At 45.7% G+C, this 16,934-nt stretch overlaps 1 protein-coding gene across 1 annotated transcript in view; it reads right to left on the minus strand.

Annotated features, from left to right (window-relative positions):
- LOC117729327 (inactive N-acetylated-alpha-linked acidic dipeptidase-like protein 2) overlaps positions 1-16,934 on the minus strand; it is a 256,016-nt gene that overhangs the window by 121,423 nt on the left and 117,659 nt on the right. Inside the window, 1 exon segment of the mRNA XM_034530303.1 lies at positions 13,135-13,227. Within this exon segment, the coding sequence (XP_034386194.1) occupies positions 13,135-13,227 (93 nt within the window).

Raw genomic sequence — 16,934 nt, forward strand, 5'->3', positions numbered from 1 at the left:
TAAACCAGCAGCAGGATGTTAAAGTAAATACTTTTTTGAACAGGAAGCCAGTGCAAAGACCTCAGAACTGGAGTGATGTGATCCACTTTGCTGGTATTAGTGAGGACTTAAGCTGCAGCTTTCTGATTGACAAATGAGGATAAATGCATGGACAAGTTTCTCCAAATCCTGTTGAGACATAAGTCCTCTAATCCTTGATATACTCTTTAGGTAGGCTGATTTTGTAATTTTCTTGATATGGCTTTTCAGGTTGAGGTTTGAATCCATAACTACACCTAGATTTCTGGCTTTGTTTGTGGTTTTTAACATCGGCGATTTGAGCTAAGCACTGACTTTCAATCGTTTGTTCTTAGGACCAAAAACAATTACTTCTGTTTTATATTTATTTAATTGAAGAACATTCTGACACATCCAGTTGTTGATTTCTGCAATGCATTTAGCCAGCCCTTCTATGGGATTATAGTCCCATTGTTGAACATTACAAATAACCTCCTAATTGGATCAGATAAAGGACTCATCTTTGTATTGGTCTTGTTAGACCTTAGTGATGATAAATGACTCATCTCTGTACTTGTTTTGTTAGACCTTAGTGATAATAAATGACTCATCTCTGTACTTGTCTTGTTAGACCTTAGTGCTGATAAAGGACTCATCTCTGTACTTGTTTTGTTAGACCTTAGTGCTGATAAAGGACTCATCTCTGTACTGGTCTTGTTAGACCTTAGTGCTGATAAAGGACTCATCTCTGTACTGGTATTATTAGACCTTAGTGCTGATAAAGGACTCATCTCTGTACTTGTTTTGTTAGACCTTAGTGCTGATAAAGGACTCATCTCTGTACTTGTCTTGTTATACCTTAGTGCTGATAAAGGACTCATCTCTGTACTTGTCTTGTTAGACCTTAGTGCTGATAAAGGACTCATCTCTGTACTGGTATTATTAGACCTTAGTGCTGATAAAGGACTCATCTCTGTACTGGTCTTGTTAGACCTTAGTGCTGATAAAGGACTCATCTCTGTCCTTGTCTTGTTAGACCTTAGTGCTGATAAAGGACTCATCTCTGTACTGGTATTATTAGACCTTAGTGCTGATAAAGGACTCATCTCTGTACTTGTTTTGTTAGACCTTAGTGCTGATAAAGGACTCATCTCTGTACTTGTCTTGTTAGTGTCAGGATCTGTAGTGTTGTTTCGTGTTTCCTGTCTTATTTTGAAGTCCTTGTCTCTCGTGTCCTCTGTTTCTCTTCACTTCCTGTCCCTGTGATTGTCTGCCCTGTTCCTGATTGTTTCCTCCTGTGTCCAATCACCTGCACCAGCCCTCTGTATTTAAGTCCTGTTCATGTCATTCCCCTTGGTCGGTTCGTCTTGTCTAGATCGTGGAAGATCTTGTGTGCATGTTTTGTATCCTGGTTTTTTGGAATCCTGTTTTGGAATCCTGTTTAGCAATAAAAGTTGCTTTTCCATCGTTGACGGCGTTTGGGTCCTGTCCTGTCGAGCTGCACATAACAGAACGAACCGACCAAAGATGGACCCAGCCTACAACCCCTTCGAAGGGACCCGCTTGGCCTATGGGGGCCCTCGTAGCCTCCAGAAGGGGAACTACAACCCCCATAGGGTCTCGGCACCAAACCCATTCGAAGGGACCCGCTTGGCCTATGGGGGCCCTCGTAGCCTGCAGAAGGGGAACTACAACCCCCATAGGGTCTCGGCACCAGACCCCTTCAAAGGGACCCGTTGGGCTCGTAGCCCCAGTGGCAGAGGTCACGCAGGCCCAGCCCCGGAGTGGGGGGCGCAAACCTCCGGACCGCGTCGGTGGAGGGTTCCGGCTGCCGCCTCTGTGCCGCAGACTACTCCGGTTCCCGCAGTCGCCTCCGTGCTGCAGCCCTCGCCTGTTCCTGTTGCCGCCTCCGTGTTCCGGCCAACCCCAACTTCCTGGGACCTATTGGACTTCCGGCCGGCCCTTGCTTCCTTTGCCTTGTCCCAGGACGCTTTCCGGGACATGATGGAGTCCCTCCAGGCGTTAGACAGGGTCCTGCTTCGGCCGCAGTCCCCGCCGGTTCCTGCCGATGCTGTCCCGTCGTCGCCCCGGCCGACTCCAGCTCCCCGTGTCCCGTCGGCGCCTCAGCCGATCCCAGCTCCTCGTGTCCTGTCGGCGCCCCGGCCGACTCCAGCTCCCCGTGTCCTGTCGGCGTCCCGGCCGACCCCAGCTCCTCGTGTCCTGTCGGCGCCCCGGCCGACTCCAGCTCCCCGTGTCCTGTCGGCGCCCCGGCCGACCCCCGCTCCTCGTGTCCTGTCGGCACCCCGGCCGATCCCAGCTCCTCGTGTCCCGTCGGCGCCCCGGCCGACCCCAGCTCCCTGTGTTCTGTCGGCGCCCCGGCCGACCCCAGCTCCTCGTGTTCCGTCGGCGCCCCGGCCGACCCCAGCTCCTCCTGTCCCGTCGGCGCCTCGGCCGATCCCAGCTCCTCGTGTCCTGTCGGCGCCCCGGCCGACTCCAGCTCCCCGTGTCCTGTCGGCGCCCCGGCTGACCCCCGCTCCTCGTGTCCTGTCGGCGCCCCAGCCGATCCCAGCTCCTTGTGTCCCGTCGGCGCCCCGGCCGACCCCAGCTCCCTGTGTCCCGTCGGCACCCCGGCCGACCCCAGCTCCTCGTGTCCCGTCGGCGCCCCGGCCGACCCCAGCTCCCTGTGTCCCGTCGGCGCCCCGGCCGATCCCAGCTCCCCGTGTCCCGTCGGCGCCCCGGCCGATCCCAGCTCCCCGTGTCCCGTCGGCGCCCCGGCCGCCCCCGGTTCCCCGGGTCACGTCGCCGCCCCGGCAGACCCCGGTTCCCCGGGTCACGTCGCCGCCCCGGCCGACTCAGGCTCCCTGTGTTCGGTCGCCACCATGGCCGCTTCCGGCTTCTGTTCCTGGGGTTCCCCCGGAGCCCGTCTGTTCACCTGGTGGTCGCCCTTCTGCCCGTCCCCCGGAGCAGGTCTATCTGCCTGGTGGCAGTCCTTCAGCCCGTCCGCCTGGTGGCCGTCCTTCAGCCCGTCCCCCAAAGCCCTTCCGTCCGCCTGGTGGTCGCCCTTCTACCCATCCCCCGGAGCAGGTCAGTCCTCCTGGTGGTCGTCCTCCTGCCCGTCCTCCGGAGCAGGTCAGTCCTTCTGGTGGCCGTCCTCCTGCCCGTCCTCCGGAGCAGGTCAGTCCTCCTGGTGGTCGTCCTCCGGCCCGTCCCCCGGACTTCTTCTGCCAGGCTTTTGGTCCCGCCTCCGGCTCCCCTCCACCCACCCTGGGGGACTGTGTTGGGTCGTCTGGAATCCGCCCCTTGAGGGGGGGGTTATGTCAGGATCTGTAGTGTTGTTTCGTGTTTCCTGTCTTATTTTGAAGTCCTTGTCTCTCGTGTCCTCTGTTTCTCTTCACTTCCTGTCCCTGTGATTGTCTGCCCTGTTCCTGATTGTTTCCTCCTGTGTCCAATCACCTGCACCAGCCCTCTGTATTTAAGTCCTGTTCATGTCATTCCCCTTGGTCGGTTCGTCTTGTCTAGATCGTGGAAGATCTTGTGTGCATGTTTTGTATCCTGTTTTTTTGGAATCCTGTTTTGGAATCCTGTTTAGCAATAAAAGTTGCTTTTCCATCGTTGACGGCGTTTGGGTCCTGTCCTGTCGAGCTGCACATAACAGTTAGACCTTAGTGCTGATAAAGGACTCATCTCTGTACTGGTCTTGTTAGACCTTAGTGCTGATAAAAGACTCATCTCTGTACTTGTTTTGTTAGACCTTAGTGCTGATAAAGGACTCATCTCCGTACTGGTATTATTAGACCTTAGTGCTGCTTTCGACACCATTGACCATGACATCGTATTACAGAGACTGGATCAGTCAATTGGCATTTCAGGTACCGTACTAAGTTGGTTTAAATCCTATTTATCAGATGGATCTCAATTTGTATTTGTAAAAGATGAAGCCTCAATGACCACCAACGTTAATCACGGAGTTCCACAAGGTTATGTGCTTGGACCAATTGTATTTACCTTTATATATGCTTCCTTTGGGCAACATTATCAGGAAACACTCCATAAACTTTCATTGTTATGCAGATGATACTCAATTATACCTATCGATCAAACCAGAGGAGATCAACCAGTTCGCTAGCTAAAGAGCATGTCTTAAAGACATAAAAACATGGATGACCTGCAACTTCCTGATGTTAAGCCCAGACAAAACTGAACACCTCAGAGATTAATTATCTGGTCATGTGGTTTCTGTAGATGGTATTGCCCTGGCATCCAACACCACTGTAAAGAACCGTGAAGCAAATCTTAAGGACTGCATTTTTTCATCCACGTAACATTTAAAAAAACAGGCACATCTCGTCTCAAAGCGATGCAGAAAAACTGGTTCACGCGCTTACTTCTAGACTAGATTACTATAATTTCCTATTATCAGGCTGCTCTAATAACTCTCTTAGGTCCCTCCAGTTAATCCAGAATGCTGCAGCTCGTGTACTCACAAAAACTAAGAAAAGAGATCACATTACTCCTGTATTAGCTGCTCTGCACTGGCTCCCTGTAAAATCCAGAATCACATTTAAAATGATTCTCCTCACCTACAAAGCCTTGATTGGTGATGCACCATCATATCTTAAGGAGCTTGTAGTACCATATTGCCCCACTAGAGAGCTGCGCTCACTAAATGTGGGCCTACTTGTGGTTCTTAGAGTCCTAAAAAGTAGGATGGGAGCCAGAGCCTTCAGTTATCAAGCTCGTCTTTTATGGAACCAGCTTCCACTTTCAGTCCGGAAGGCAGACAGTCACCACATATAAGAGTAGACTTAAGACTTTCCAATAGTGCTTATAGTTAGGGCTGAATCAGGTTTGCCCTGGTCGAGCTCCTAGATATGCTGCTATAGGCTTATAGGCTACTGGGGGACGTTTTAGGATACACTGAGCTCCTATCTCCTATTCTCTCCCTCCTTATGGCTGAATTTACATCCCTCCATTGTACATTACTTCCTCCCCGGAGTCTTTGTGACTTCACTCCTCATAGGGTCCATTGGATCCAGCTGTGTCTGCAGCTGGTCCTGGGTCCTTGCCCCTGCTTCCTGCATCCAGCCCCAATGGCCCTGCCTTTTTCTCTGTGCCTCCTGCCTCAAAGGCTGACCTCATTGGTCTGGCCTCTTTTGCGATGCATCGTGCCTGGTGGGTCGTCCTCCTGCCTATGTGACCCTGCCTCCTGCCATGGCCCAGCTGATGCGCCCCACCCCCCCTCCTCTCTTTCTCCTTCTGTGTCATGGATTGGGGGAAATCTGGATTGTGGTACATGCCTACTAATTATTCATAATTTCTGTAATATTCATTGAATGTGTTGTAACTCTGTAACTCTGTTCATCTGTACACATGACATCTATTGCATCTGTCCATTCGAGAAGAGGGATCCTCCTCTGTTGCTCTCCTCAATAAATCAGTACAGGAATTGAGACGGCTCGCTTCATACAGGGCCCCGACTGTTCCTGGAGAGAATCAGTGGTGTCATTAGCCTTGTAGTCTGGACCCAAAATATATCAATTAATGCCTTTATCCGGTAGGGGAGATAGAGGATGGTTGTGGAGCCGTCATGGAGTATGGGGATGGAGTATGGGGGGTGGAAGTAGGTGCTGGTGAGGGTAAAAACTTCTCCTCGGAGGCGGGAATGGAGACTCCTCCTCTGGGCTCTCCATAGGCAGGGGGGGAGGCATCCTTCCTGTGAGGTCTCTACGGTGATGCTGGGTGGTTATCTCTTGTTTAGACTCCTCTTGTCTCTTGTCTTTGGTAGGTAAACAGTTTTACCTCTGACTTAAAAAGATGTCTGCGCTCCCAGAAAAGGTAAAGATTGTTGATCAAATGTATTGAATGGTAAGTACAAGGAGTTGACAGCCATCTGTTCAAACAGCCTGCTGAACCTTTCATTTCCTCCTCCGACTTGTGGAAGAAGAGGCCCACTGATGAACACCTCTGCATTGACAGAGCTGACTGTGTTTAACAAGTCAATAAAGTCTCTCTTTCAAAGATTTTTTCTCTCATGTTAGAGACATATCTGTCGGAAATAGAGTATTTTTGTATTTTTGCTGCACATCGTTCTGACATCTTTTACAGCATAGTCACCAATCAGGCCCAGCCAGTAGCTTTTCCTGTGGTTCTTACCCTGCTTTGAGAAGATAGCTGCTTTTCCAGATCATCGGATTTAGGATCCTGCGACAATGGAGTAAATCTGTTTTCAAGTTGTAGGCTTGGTTGTCGTGAAGGTGTTTTGCTGGTTTTACTTTTCTCAGCTGTTCTCGGCTGTGTCCAGCTGCGTGCAGGGGTTGAGGAGGAGTTCTGTCTTTGTGGTAGTGTAGGACAGGCAGTCGCATCACAAATCTCAGGGTGCTGGGCTCTGCCTGTTAGTCGTTCTCCCACATCCTGCCTCTTTGACTTTGGATTGAGAGAGTTCCAGGGAGCACTACCATTCGAGCTTAGCTGCTGCTGAATAGCCTATAGCAATTTATCTTTAAACCACAAAGTAATAGAGTCCCACTGATGTCAATTGTCCAGGAGCTGCTGCTCAAAGATTCTTACAGAAGAAAAACAAGAATATCAGAAGGTATTAGCAGAAAAAATGCAAACAGGTGAGAGCAAGCAGCAAAGTCTACACTGTAAGAAAGCAGGAAGTGAAGGCTGTGCCCTCATCCACAAGAGATCTGCATGTTATGAAATGGCTGAGATTCTTTGCAGAAAGCTGAGTTTTCCACAATTTCAGTTTCGTGGAGAAGGCTTTCACATTTTCACAAGTTGCTGTGATTAGCTGACCAAGGCCCTGGAGCTTCAGGTTAAGGATGTTCAGCTCCTGTGTTATGTCCACTAGGAATGCAAGGTCCATAACCCATCTTGGATCATCAAGTTCAGAAACATCCATTCTGCCATCTTCCTTGAATTTCTTCACTTCTGCTCTTAACATTTACTGCACAAGGCCTGTAAAATGGAGTGCAGAACAATTGCTGCGTCTGCATTTTCCTCCTCTAACTTTCTTTGTACCAGCGCTACCAGTCCGTCACAGAAGGGGCTCCATCCGTGGTAATGCCCACCAGTCTGTTCCACGGTAAAACCAGCTTGCACAGCTCCTGAAATATATCCTTGGCTATGGTGCAACCGTGCATTGGACACAAAATCAGCAATTCTTCTGTCACTTCAAATTGCTCATCAATACTCAAGATGAATATGGCTGGCTGAGCATTGACGGTATTGTCTGTGCTTTCGTCAAGTGCCACGTAGTATGTGAAACCAGTGAACCCTCTGGCTTTTTCGTCTAACTGATGACAGATGTCACTCGACAGCTCGTTAATCCGCTCTGCCACTTTGTTTGCCGATAGAGAGATATTGCTCAACAAGCTCTTATTTTTTGGACACATAATATCAGTGACATCCACTTTCCTTTTTTGCTTTGGAAAGAGACCTTTTTGTTGTTCGCAGCAAACAACCAACAAAGCCCCGCGTAACCTGCTCGCTTCTTATCCAAAATTGCCCGGTCATGCGGCACCTTTGAACTTTGCCATTATTTTGAACCAAACTAAATATTTTATTTTAATGATTTTTAAAATTTTATTTTCATTTAGAATTTATATTAAATGATATTGAATTTTGAATTTATATTATCTGCGGGTCAGATAATATGATCATTTTGGGGGGGCATAAATGCTTTAGTGCATGCAGCAGCATAAGTGAACTGCAGTCAATGGGCCTGGAAAGGCACTATGTGTACCGTAGAGACCAGAGACCCCCCCCCACCACACCCGCTGTATAATGAGAGCTATTGCTTGTTTATTAAAAATGTGTATATAATTATTAATATTGAACCAACTAGTGTCCAAATTGCCCTGCACACATCCTTCAGTACACAGCAAGTGTGAAGGATGGATGGTCCTCAAGATATGTGAAGTTAGACACTTTTTTCCCCTCTTTTTGTGTTAAAAGTAATCCCTTCTCCAGATACTATGTAAAACAGACATATCAATCTTCTTCATGCATTTGGTAGGTAGGTCATTGTCTCAAGAGATGTGATGTGTGGAAGGTGGAGAAAAGTAAATAGTGAATACAGACTTACAATATTAAAATGTATAATACTACGGCTCTTACTGTGCTGTAGGATTATACATTTTAATATTGTATTTTTGACATTCTTACTGAATGTCACAAATTGGTAGTCAAGTACAGTGTAGTTTTCTAAGGAAACGCACTTGCCTATGATCACACATATACACAAACATGAATGCTCCAGGCTTCTTTGTATGAGTTACATTTTCTACAAAGACAGCGTGTTGAGAGTGGATGCCCAAAGCAGCTTCCTGCAGGCGAACGGAAGAACAGAGCAAGGCTCATCACTCCAACACGCTGATGACTTTGTTTGAGAAAAGAGCCTGCTAGCTAAGCCTAATAATCTGACAACATATTAGTGCACAGATAGAAGCTTCCTTGGTAAATTAACCATTACTGTAAACTAATTCAGTTATATGTGAAAGTGCAATTTGTATTTGTTTATTTATTTCATTGTTTATTGCTCAGATTCACACATCTATAAAAAACATTTTGGAATAAAAAATAATTAAACACATGGTCTTGCTGCCCTTAGGCCTTGACAATGATGTTTAGGGGATATGGCCCCACAAGTGTCCATCGCAGCCGTGAGCCCACAGCAGCTCCTCTTCCGATTGTGTATTACTTGCTCAACTCTCATGGAGCCTCACCGACCGCTCTTACCGGGTAACCTGGAGAGGATCTGTGTCTGAGCCTTGTCCTCTGACTACTGGGGTCCCTCAGGGCTCAGTCCTTGGTCCTCTTCTCTTCTCTCTGTACACCAACTCTCTCGGCTCTGTCATTCGCTCGCATGGCTTCACCTACCACAGCTATGCTGACGACACCCAACTGATCCTCTCGTTTCCCCAATCTGAAACACGGGTAGCAGCACGAATCTCTGCCTGTCTGACCGACATCTCTCAGTGGATGTCCGCACACCACCTGAAAATTAACCCGGACAAGACTGAACTTCTCCTCCTTCCAGGAAAAGGCTGTCCCACCCACGACCTGACTATTAACTTCAACAACTCAGTGCTGGCTCCGACTCCGACTGCCAGGAACCTCGATGTGACACTCGACAGTCAACTCTTCCTGACTGCCAACATTACCGCAATAACACGCTCCTGTAGGTACATGCTGTACAACATCAGGAGAATACGACCTCTTCTCACTCACACAGGTTCTGGTCCAGGCTCTGGTCATCTCACGGCTAGACTACTGTAACTCCCTCCTGGCAGGTCTACCTGCTAATGCCATTCGACCTCTACAGCTCATCCAGAATGCAGCAGCTCGACTGGTCTTTAACCTCCCGAAATTTACCCACACTACTCCGCTCCTCCGCGACCTTCACTGTTACCGGTGGCCGCCCGCATCCACTTCAAAACATTGGTACTTGAGTACCGTGCTGCGAACAGATCGGGTCCGGTCTACATCCAGGACATGGTAAAACCGTACACCCCACCTCGTTCACTTCACTCGGCTTCTGCCAATCGGCTTGTAGCTCCTTCACTTCGAGCTAAACACTCAACAAATTCACGACTGTTTCCTGTGCTGGCTCCTCATTGGTGGAACGAGCTCCCCATTGACATCAGGATAGCAGAAAGTCTCTACATCTTCCGTCGCAAACTAAAAACACATATTTTTCGACTATACCTTGAATAGGGAAGGTAGAGCCGTAGTAGCACTCAAATGTCCCTTACCGATAGCACTTTGTAGTTTAGCACTTTAGTAGCACTTAAATGGCACTTACGGATAGTACTCTGTAGTTTAACGTTATTGAAGAAATTGTACTTGCTTGATTCTTGTTGTTCTGACTTTGGACTCATGGTGTAATGCACTTATTGTAAGTTGCTTTGGATAAAAGCTTCAGCTAAATGACATGTAATGTAATGTAATAAAAGCGGTAGTTCAGGAAGGAAGACTCTTTACACGACGGGTCATTCATAAGTGTCTCAGTTTAATCACTGGGAGTAATAGACTATCAGCTAATCTGGGGGGCGTCCAATTATATGTGGCACTGGGTCTCTAAGCCAATCAGATCGTTGCTGTCAAACTTTAAAGGAGTTCTCTACTCCGCTGCTGTCAGTTGACGTTTCAGCTCAAACCTGAATGCGAGACAGATGCAAATGGGGAAATTGTTCCTCTGCCTATTACATCTAGTTATTGGTAATTGAAACCTTGTCAGATTCCGACTTCGTCGGGAAGAGTCGTGTCTCAACATCGATGTTCAGCCGGAGCCGTCATTCAGCGCAGACTGCTGTGCTCAGGAACACTCACCCAGCGCAGCGCAGCAGCGTCCACTCAGGAGCGAGGAGCCTCTCGGCTCAGTGGAAGATCACGGTGCTTTCTAGTCCTTTTCTAGGCCTCCCTCTCTCTTGCTCCACCAGCAAGTAAGTCTAGTTAGTTAGCTGCGATCAGTTGATCCCTTGCCGGTGGTCGGGCCAGAAGAGCAGGCTTAGCCTGAGCTCCGCAGGCGAAGAGGAAGCACGGCGCTTCCTGTATTTTCTCCGCCAGCAAGTCATGTTCTCTGCAATCACTGAGTAGCTCCATCCACACCATCAATGCACGTTTCGATCATGCAGCATCTTTACTACATTGTTACCGGCAGCGCCACAGGGCTCCATGCGGGATCAGCCGAACAAGCTCCACAGGACGGGTCAGGCTCCTCGCTGCTTAAACTGTAACTTTGTTCCGCTACTCGGTTTGTAACTAACGGATGAGGAACTATGGGTCCAGACTCGCGTCTGGAGTTCCGGACCATCTTTTTCGATTTAATCAGTACGAACCATTCCTTCCATTCGCCGAGTGGGAGTGCATCCGCAAGAGTACAAATCATAATAATGACATAACGATGCAGCAGAAATGTAGGTTATCATCGCCGTAGTGATCGTGCGAGGCAGTAATCACGGCCGGCGGATGATGCATATAGGCCCGCTAGTGGTTGCGGCTTGGTCGTGACATCTCAATGTCGAACATTCAGTGGCATGACATGAAGTGACTTGGGAAAAGATAGCTCTGGTTTCCCGTTTGCAGTCTTGACAAAATAAACTCTTTAGCAGTGCATTGCTGTTTCACCACACAAGCTAACTAACATTAGCTTGAGGAAAACTAAGGATTAATGGTCAGGATTGTGAAGAAAAAATATTGTGAAGGAAGCCATCACATACACCAATGAAAAGATAGAAAGACTGCAACATTCAAATATGTGAACCTTAAATATGCCTTCTTTAACCCTCCTGTTATCTCTGGGTTCAATTTGACCCCATTCAACCTCTCTAAATATATGATTGATATCATTTCTTTTACTTCATATTTCACGACTTTTCCTAATTTAATGGGGACAAACGTAAAATTAACATGATATGTCATGTACGCATCGATGTTCTTCGGGGTCAATTTGACCACAGGCTGTTTTAGCTGTATAAAATATATAAGAAATATCAACATTTTACACACATTGGTTTCGAATGGTATTGAGGTCACTAACCTGAGCCCTAACCTAACATAACCATAGCTGTAGTAATGTGAGAACCACTGATAGTTCACACGACATGGGGGAGGGAAAAATATGGTTCCCGTGAAGATATTGATAGTTCACACAATATAGGTGTTGAGCACATACAAGTTCACACAGGAGCCTTCTAAAACATTTATCTTGGTGCTCTGTGTGCTCTCTCTTTCTGCTCTCTCTCTCTCAACTGAAAGGTGTTCTGTCAATGGGTTGTTGTCACATCTCTTTGACCATGAAAGGGACAGAGAGGAGAACGTGTCTAAGACAGAAAATGATGTTGAGGAGTTCCCTGATTATGAGGGATCCTCCTCTGATGAGAATGAGAACCTCAGTGTTGACCTTCAACCGACAGCAAACACACTACCTTCCAAAAATGGAAAGTTTTTATGGTCCTTCTCCCCACAACAGGGTAGACTTAGTGCTGCTCATGTCATCAAAATGGTTCCATGCCTCACCAAACACGCCGCCAGCCATAACACCATCAATTGAAAAGGATATACTTGAGATGACACATTTAGAGTATGGGGACAGTTGGAAAGACTTGGACGTGCCGCACTTGCAAGCCTAGATTGAGTCATACGCTTTGATGACAGAAACAAGGCCGGACCGCCGAGAGGTGACAAACTCACAGCATTATGGGATGTATGGGACAAGCAGGTTCAGCGATTACCCTAAAACTACCTCCTTCTAAATATTTGAAATTGTGTTTGTTTTTCCTGGGGTCAAATTGACCTTGAACATAATACATATTAATATTCTTGATAACAGAAATTGTATTTCGTTCCAAATGTTATAGATAACAAAAATAGGTACTTAGAAATAATATAAAGCCATTAAAAGGTTAAAAAAAAGATATATCTTTCCAAATTTGAAGGTAACAGGAGGACAATCAGCGATTTATTTAAGCATTGTTTGTATGAAGCAATACAGATTCATGCAAAAATAGTATCTGTATGATTGTGGGCTGTATGAGTCAAACATTCATACTTCAAGATAATTGTGTGTAACAGACATATGATCAAATGCCAACAATCAGTTAAAGCGTCACTCCTTTTAGAGATTTGTTGCCCATATTATCTGCTTTAAAAAAAAAAAAACAGCATCAGTTGGCGATAGTTTTCAGGAAAGTTTTCTCCAGATGATAATAAGCAGGTCCAGTAGTTTGAAGTTAAATGCATTAATCTGGTGGACCTTGAGAGCAACATAAGAGTGTAGAAAAAAGTCTTGTGCTCTAATAAAAAAAATGAATCCTAAACTTGGTTGTAAAATTGGTTGTATAGATATTAATGGAGATGACACATTGAAATAGTCCCCTCCCCAAAGCATGGTAAAGGAAACAGGGTGCAATTTTAAAGACCCGTTGGTTGCTGTCATCAACGCAGACCCCTCTGACTACGGGCAGTCGCACCCGGGAGAAATTCCACCGGAGGATCCTCCCACAATGAGTGACCGCCCCTAACACACCGAATTTGAGAAGTAAAAGTAATTTGTGCCACTAGTCTGTCATATACTCAGATATTGAAAAACAACTTTCCTGAAAGACAACACTGTGGAGTATTTGTACAAACCTGGGTTTCTCTTTCCTTTCAGGTATCCCACAACATTGTAGATCTTCTTGTAGAACAGCTGGTTTCTAACAGTCAGAGTAATTTTCTTTCGTTCTAGGAAAAAGAAAAGACACACTTTAAGATGAGCTTTCCTGGAGGTGATTTTAAACATGATTCCTATTTTGACCAGCCTTGGCCAATTTTACATTATTATTAGAGTTCCTGGTTGACAGTGAATCCAAACTTACCCTCAATGTGATGATACAGGAGGATGTAATGAAAAATGGCATGATTCACAGTCTTTGTCAAAGATGTCGTATAACGCATACCAGACAGCAAAATAAACTGAAATCAGAGGAAACTGATGTAAATCTCCCAACTCCCTTCCTCCCTAGCCCAAACTCCCAGATCCTCTAGATGACATATCATTAAGAATATGGATACATTAAACATCTGGAGCAAAGACAGACAGAGAAGAGAAAAAGAAGAAGAAATAAACCCCAGCAAACAACCAGTTTCAACATTGCTCACCAACCATACACATATATGTTTTTTATCCTACAATTAATACAAATTGGGCCATTCCAGACTCAAGTCAAGAGGTATCCCAGTGTTACACTGGTCAGATTATATCCATATTACATTCGATATGAGACATTTCCAGAGGTTCTAAGGCAATAACATTGTTCCTCATAATGGTGCCCTTTAGACGAGTATCTGTGGCTAAAAAGAGGATTTATTAATGTTGCTGGGGCTAAGAAAGGATGATTACCCCATTGTACAAAAAGCAGGTACAACTTTCTTGTTAATACACCAACTATAGATAGTAGAAATGATGCAAATATTGTTTGCATTTGTCATTTAAAGGAATTGAATTGTGCTTGCATAAATGCTGGAAAGAGCAACAAACCATCATCCCCAGATATTAGAAATAGGAACTCTCCTGAACATACGTTGACACTTTATGGACCCTATCACCTCAAGTTAGTTCCTCAACACTGTCGTAAGGTAATGACTTAATTTGACACAGGAACTAAAAATGGGTCCAAAGCTAATTCTAGAAAGGGTTTCAAAAAGGTAGCCTTCTCAGCCCAAGGCTACAACAACTTCAGGTAAGGCAGGCTGCGACTTGGTGTACATGATGTCAAGGAGCCTACAGGTGTTAGAGCAGGAGTGCCTTCCTTGAACAAATCCTCTTTGATCATGCAATAAAAGGGCTGGCAGAACCTTTTCAAGGCGCTTGGCTAGGCATTTTAATAATAATAATGTACACTTTGTAACAATTCTCCCTCCTAATTAAACCTAAGGGGAAAAGTACAACGCTATTTTTAAGGGAATTGGCAGACCTGATATTGAGTGTTGAGTCACTGCGTAATATGATTGAAACCACAGTTTTCATAACCACAGTCATAAACGAAACAGTCAGTTGCGGACACCAAATGTTAATATTAATGCAAATCCGGCATACGCTGCAACATCCAAAATGAACATGCACAACAAACAATTAACCCTAGACAAAGTATAATTCCATCCCCGGCTCCCGACAGTCCCGAAGTCTCTTAATGTCCCCAAAAGGCCTATAGGCTGCTGGGGGACATTTTAAGATACACTGAGCCCCGCCCTCTTCTTCTCTCTCTCCTTATGGACAAATGTATGTCTCTTCATTACACATTACTAACTCTACTTCTTCCCCTGAGTCTTTGTGCCTTCTTGTTTGAAGGCAAATCACTGTCAAAATCTGAGCGCGCAAATGAGAGCCGTGCGTGTAATTTACTTTGTCGAGCGCTTTTACATCACTCCTCGAGCAAAAGTCGCTCGCACATTTTTAACCTGCTCGCTCGCCAAACCTAAACTTGCTCAGTTTTTCCTTTTTCCTTTTGACCGTAAGTGGGCGGTACCAGTCACCATCGCCTCATAGGGTCCATTGGACCGGGCTGTGTCTGAAGCCGGTCCTGCCTCCTGCCTCATTGCCCCTGCTTTCTGCATCCAGCCCCTGACCTGTCCTCCTTCCCAATGGCCCTGCCTCCTTCTTTGTGCTTACTGCCTCAAGGGCCTGGCCTCGTTGATCCGGCCTCTTTCGCGATGCCTCCTGACTGGTGGGCCGGCCTCCTGCCTCTGTGGCCCTGCCACCTGCCATGGCCCTGATGATGCACGCCATCCTCTCTTACTTCTGTTTCATGGATTGTGGAGGTCTGGATTGTGGTCTATGCCTACTACTCATTATTCATACATGTGAGGTCCTGGGACAGGGATGTCGTATGTGTACAGATTGAAAAGCCCTCTGAGGCAAATTTGCTTTTGGGCTTTACAAAATAAACTGAATTGAATTGATGGGGACAGGGTGTGTTCAGTGAACTTATTAATCTTAAAGGGCTGGAAAAATTAGAGAATTGGACATGCTCTTTAAGACAAACACACAACCACATATACGGAAACATGCATGAACACAGACAAAACACAAAAGGCATGTATGAGCAAAAATACATAAAAGATAGAACAAGTGCACCCATAGGTTTTGTGGTTAATCATGTTAGTGGTGTTATTAGGGGATTTCCAGAGGTTGCTATTTGCCCCGAGTGGTTTCGAATTTTGGCGTCTGACAAGATAAGTTTTTGTGCAAAAATGTGATCGAAATATAAAGCTTGCAGATTTCCGATGTGTTGGTTTGTGTATTGCACAGCAAGGACACAATAACAATTAAAGCTATTAACGTGGTAAAACTTATATAGGGGAGAGTCTAATATTCACGACTAAGTATTCAACCAGGCCTGTTTAAAGAGAACTGAAAGGTTAACCGCATCATCTCATCAAGGTTTGCCAATCTCCCTGAGCAATTATCCAATAGCTAGCCAATACAGTCAACCTTAATTGAATGGGAATGAAAAGAGAACAATTTGAAGAAAAGAAATTAAAAAATTAAAGGAAGGAGACAGATGGAAACTAATGATCGTTGGATCCCAAGAGTGGTGAGAGGTGCAGCCAATCGATTGGAGACAGATTACATCTCTCGCTCTCTCTCTTTGTTTTTGCCTTTGTCTCTCCCCCTTTCTTGCGTCCATTCTCTCCCCCTTTAAAACTCATTTGATGTAATGGAAACACTTCGGAAAGAAGCCTGCCTTGCAGAACCATTGGATGTACATTAAGCTTGGTCTACACAGATGCCTTTCTTCAGAAAGTGGGTACAAACAAGCACACACACACACTCTAAATGTGCACTCCAAAACCAAGTATCTCGGCCAGCGGTGGAGCAGCTTATGACACACTTAGATTTAGACATCCATTGTGCCAGAAATAAGGTTTGGATGTTGCCGTAATCTGGAGACGTTTTACTTCCGTGTCCTTCTTCTCACAAGATCGTATGTAACGTTTGTGTTGAGCTCCGCCCTTCAACATAATTTGTGGAATCGTGTGTCTATCAATATTGTGTGTGAAACTAACCAATGAACACTTAGGAAATCACTAAGGACCTACCCACCTTACGCTTAGGAAAAACCACAGCGTTTTCAGTTAGTAAATAGTTTGTTTTTATATATAGTACTGTAGAGTTGTAATAGGTTATTTTGATTTGCACATGTACATAAAGGAAGTCTTATGTTTACAGTACAATGCATTGAGAAGGTTATGATAAGTTATAGGGAATATTATGAAGAATATTAAGATGAATGTATTGTAAAGCATAAGAGGAAAACACTGTTTAAGTATTGTAACTGTTTGTGATGACAAATGTAACAATTATTTTGTATAGCTCAATATCACAAATTACAAATTTGCCTCTGAGGGCTTTACAATCTGTACACATACGACATCCCTGTCCCAGGACC

Source organism: Cyclopterus lumpus, chromosome 4 (genome assembly GCF_009769545.1).
Source record: "Cyclopterus lumpus isolate fCycLum1 chromosome 4, fCycLum1.pri, whole genome shotgun sequence".
NCBI classification, from domain to species: Eukaryota; Metazoa; Chordata; class Actinopteri; order Perciformes; family Cyclopteridae; genus Cyclopterus; species Cyclopterus lumpus.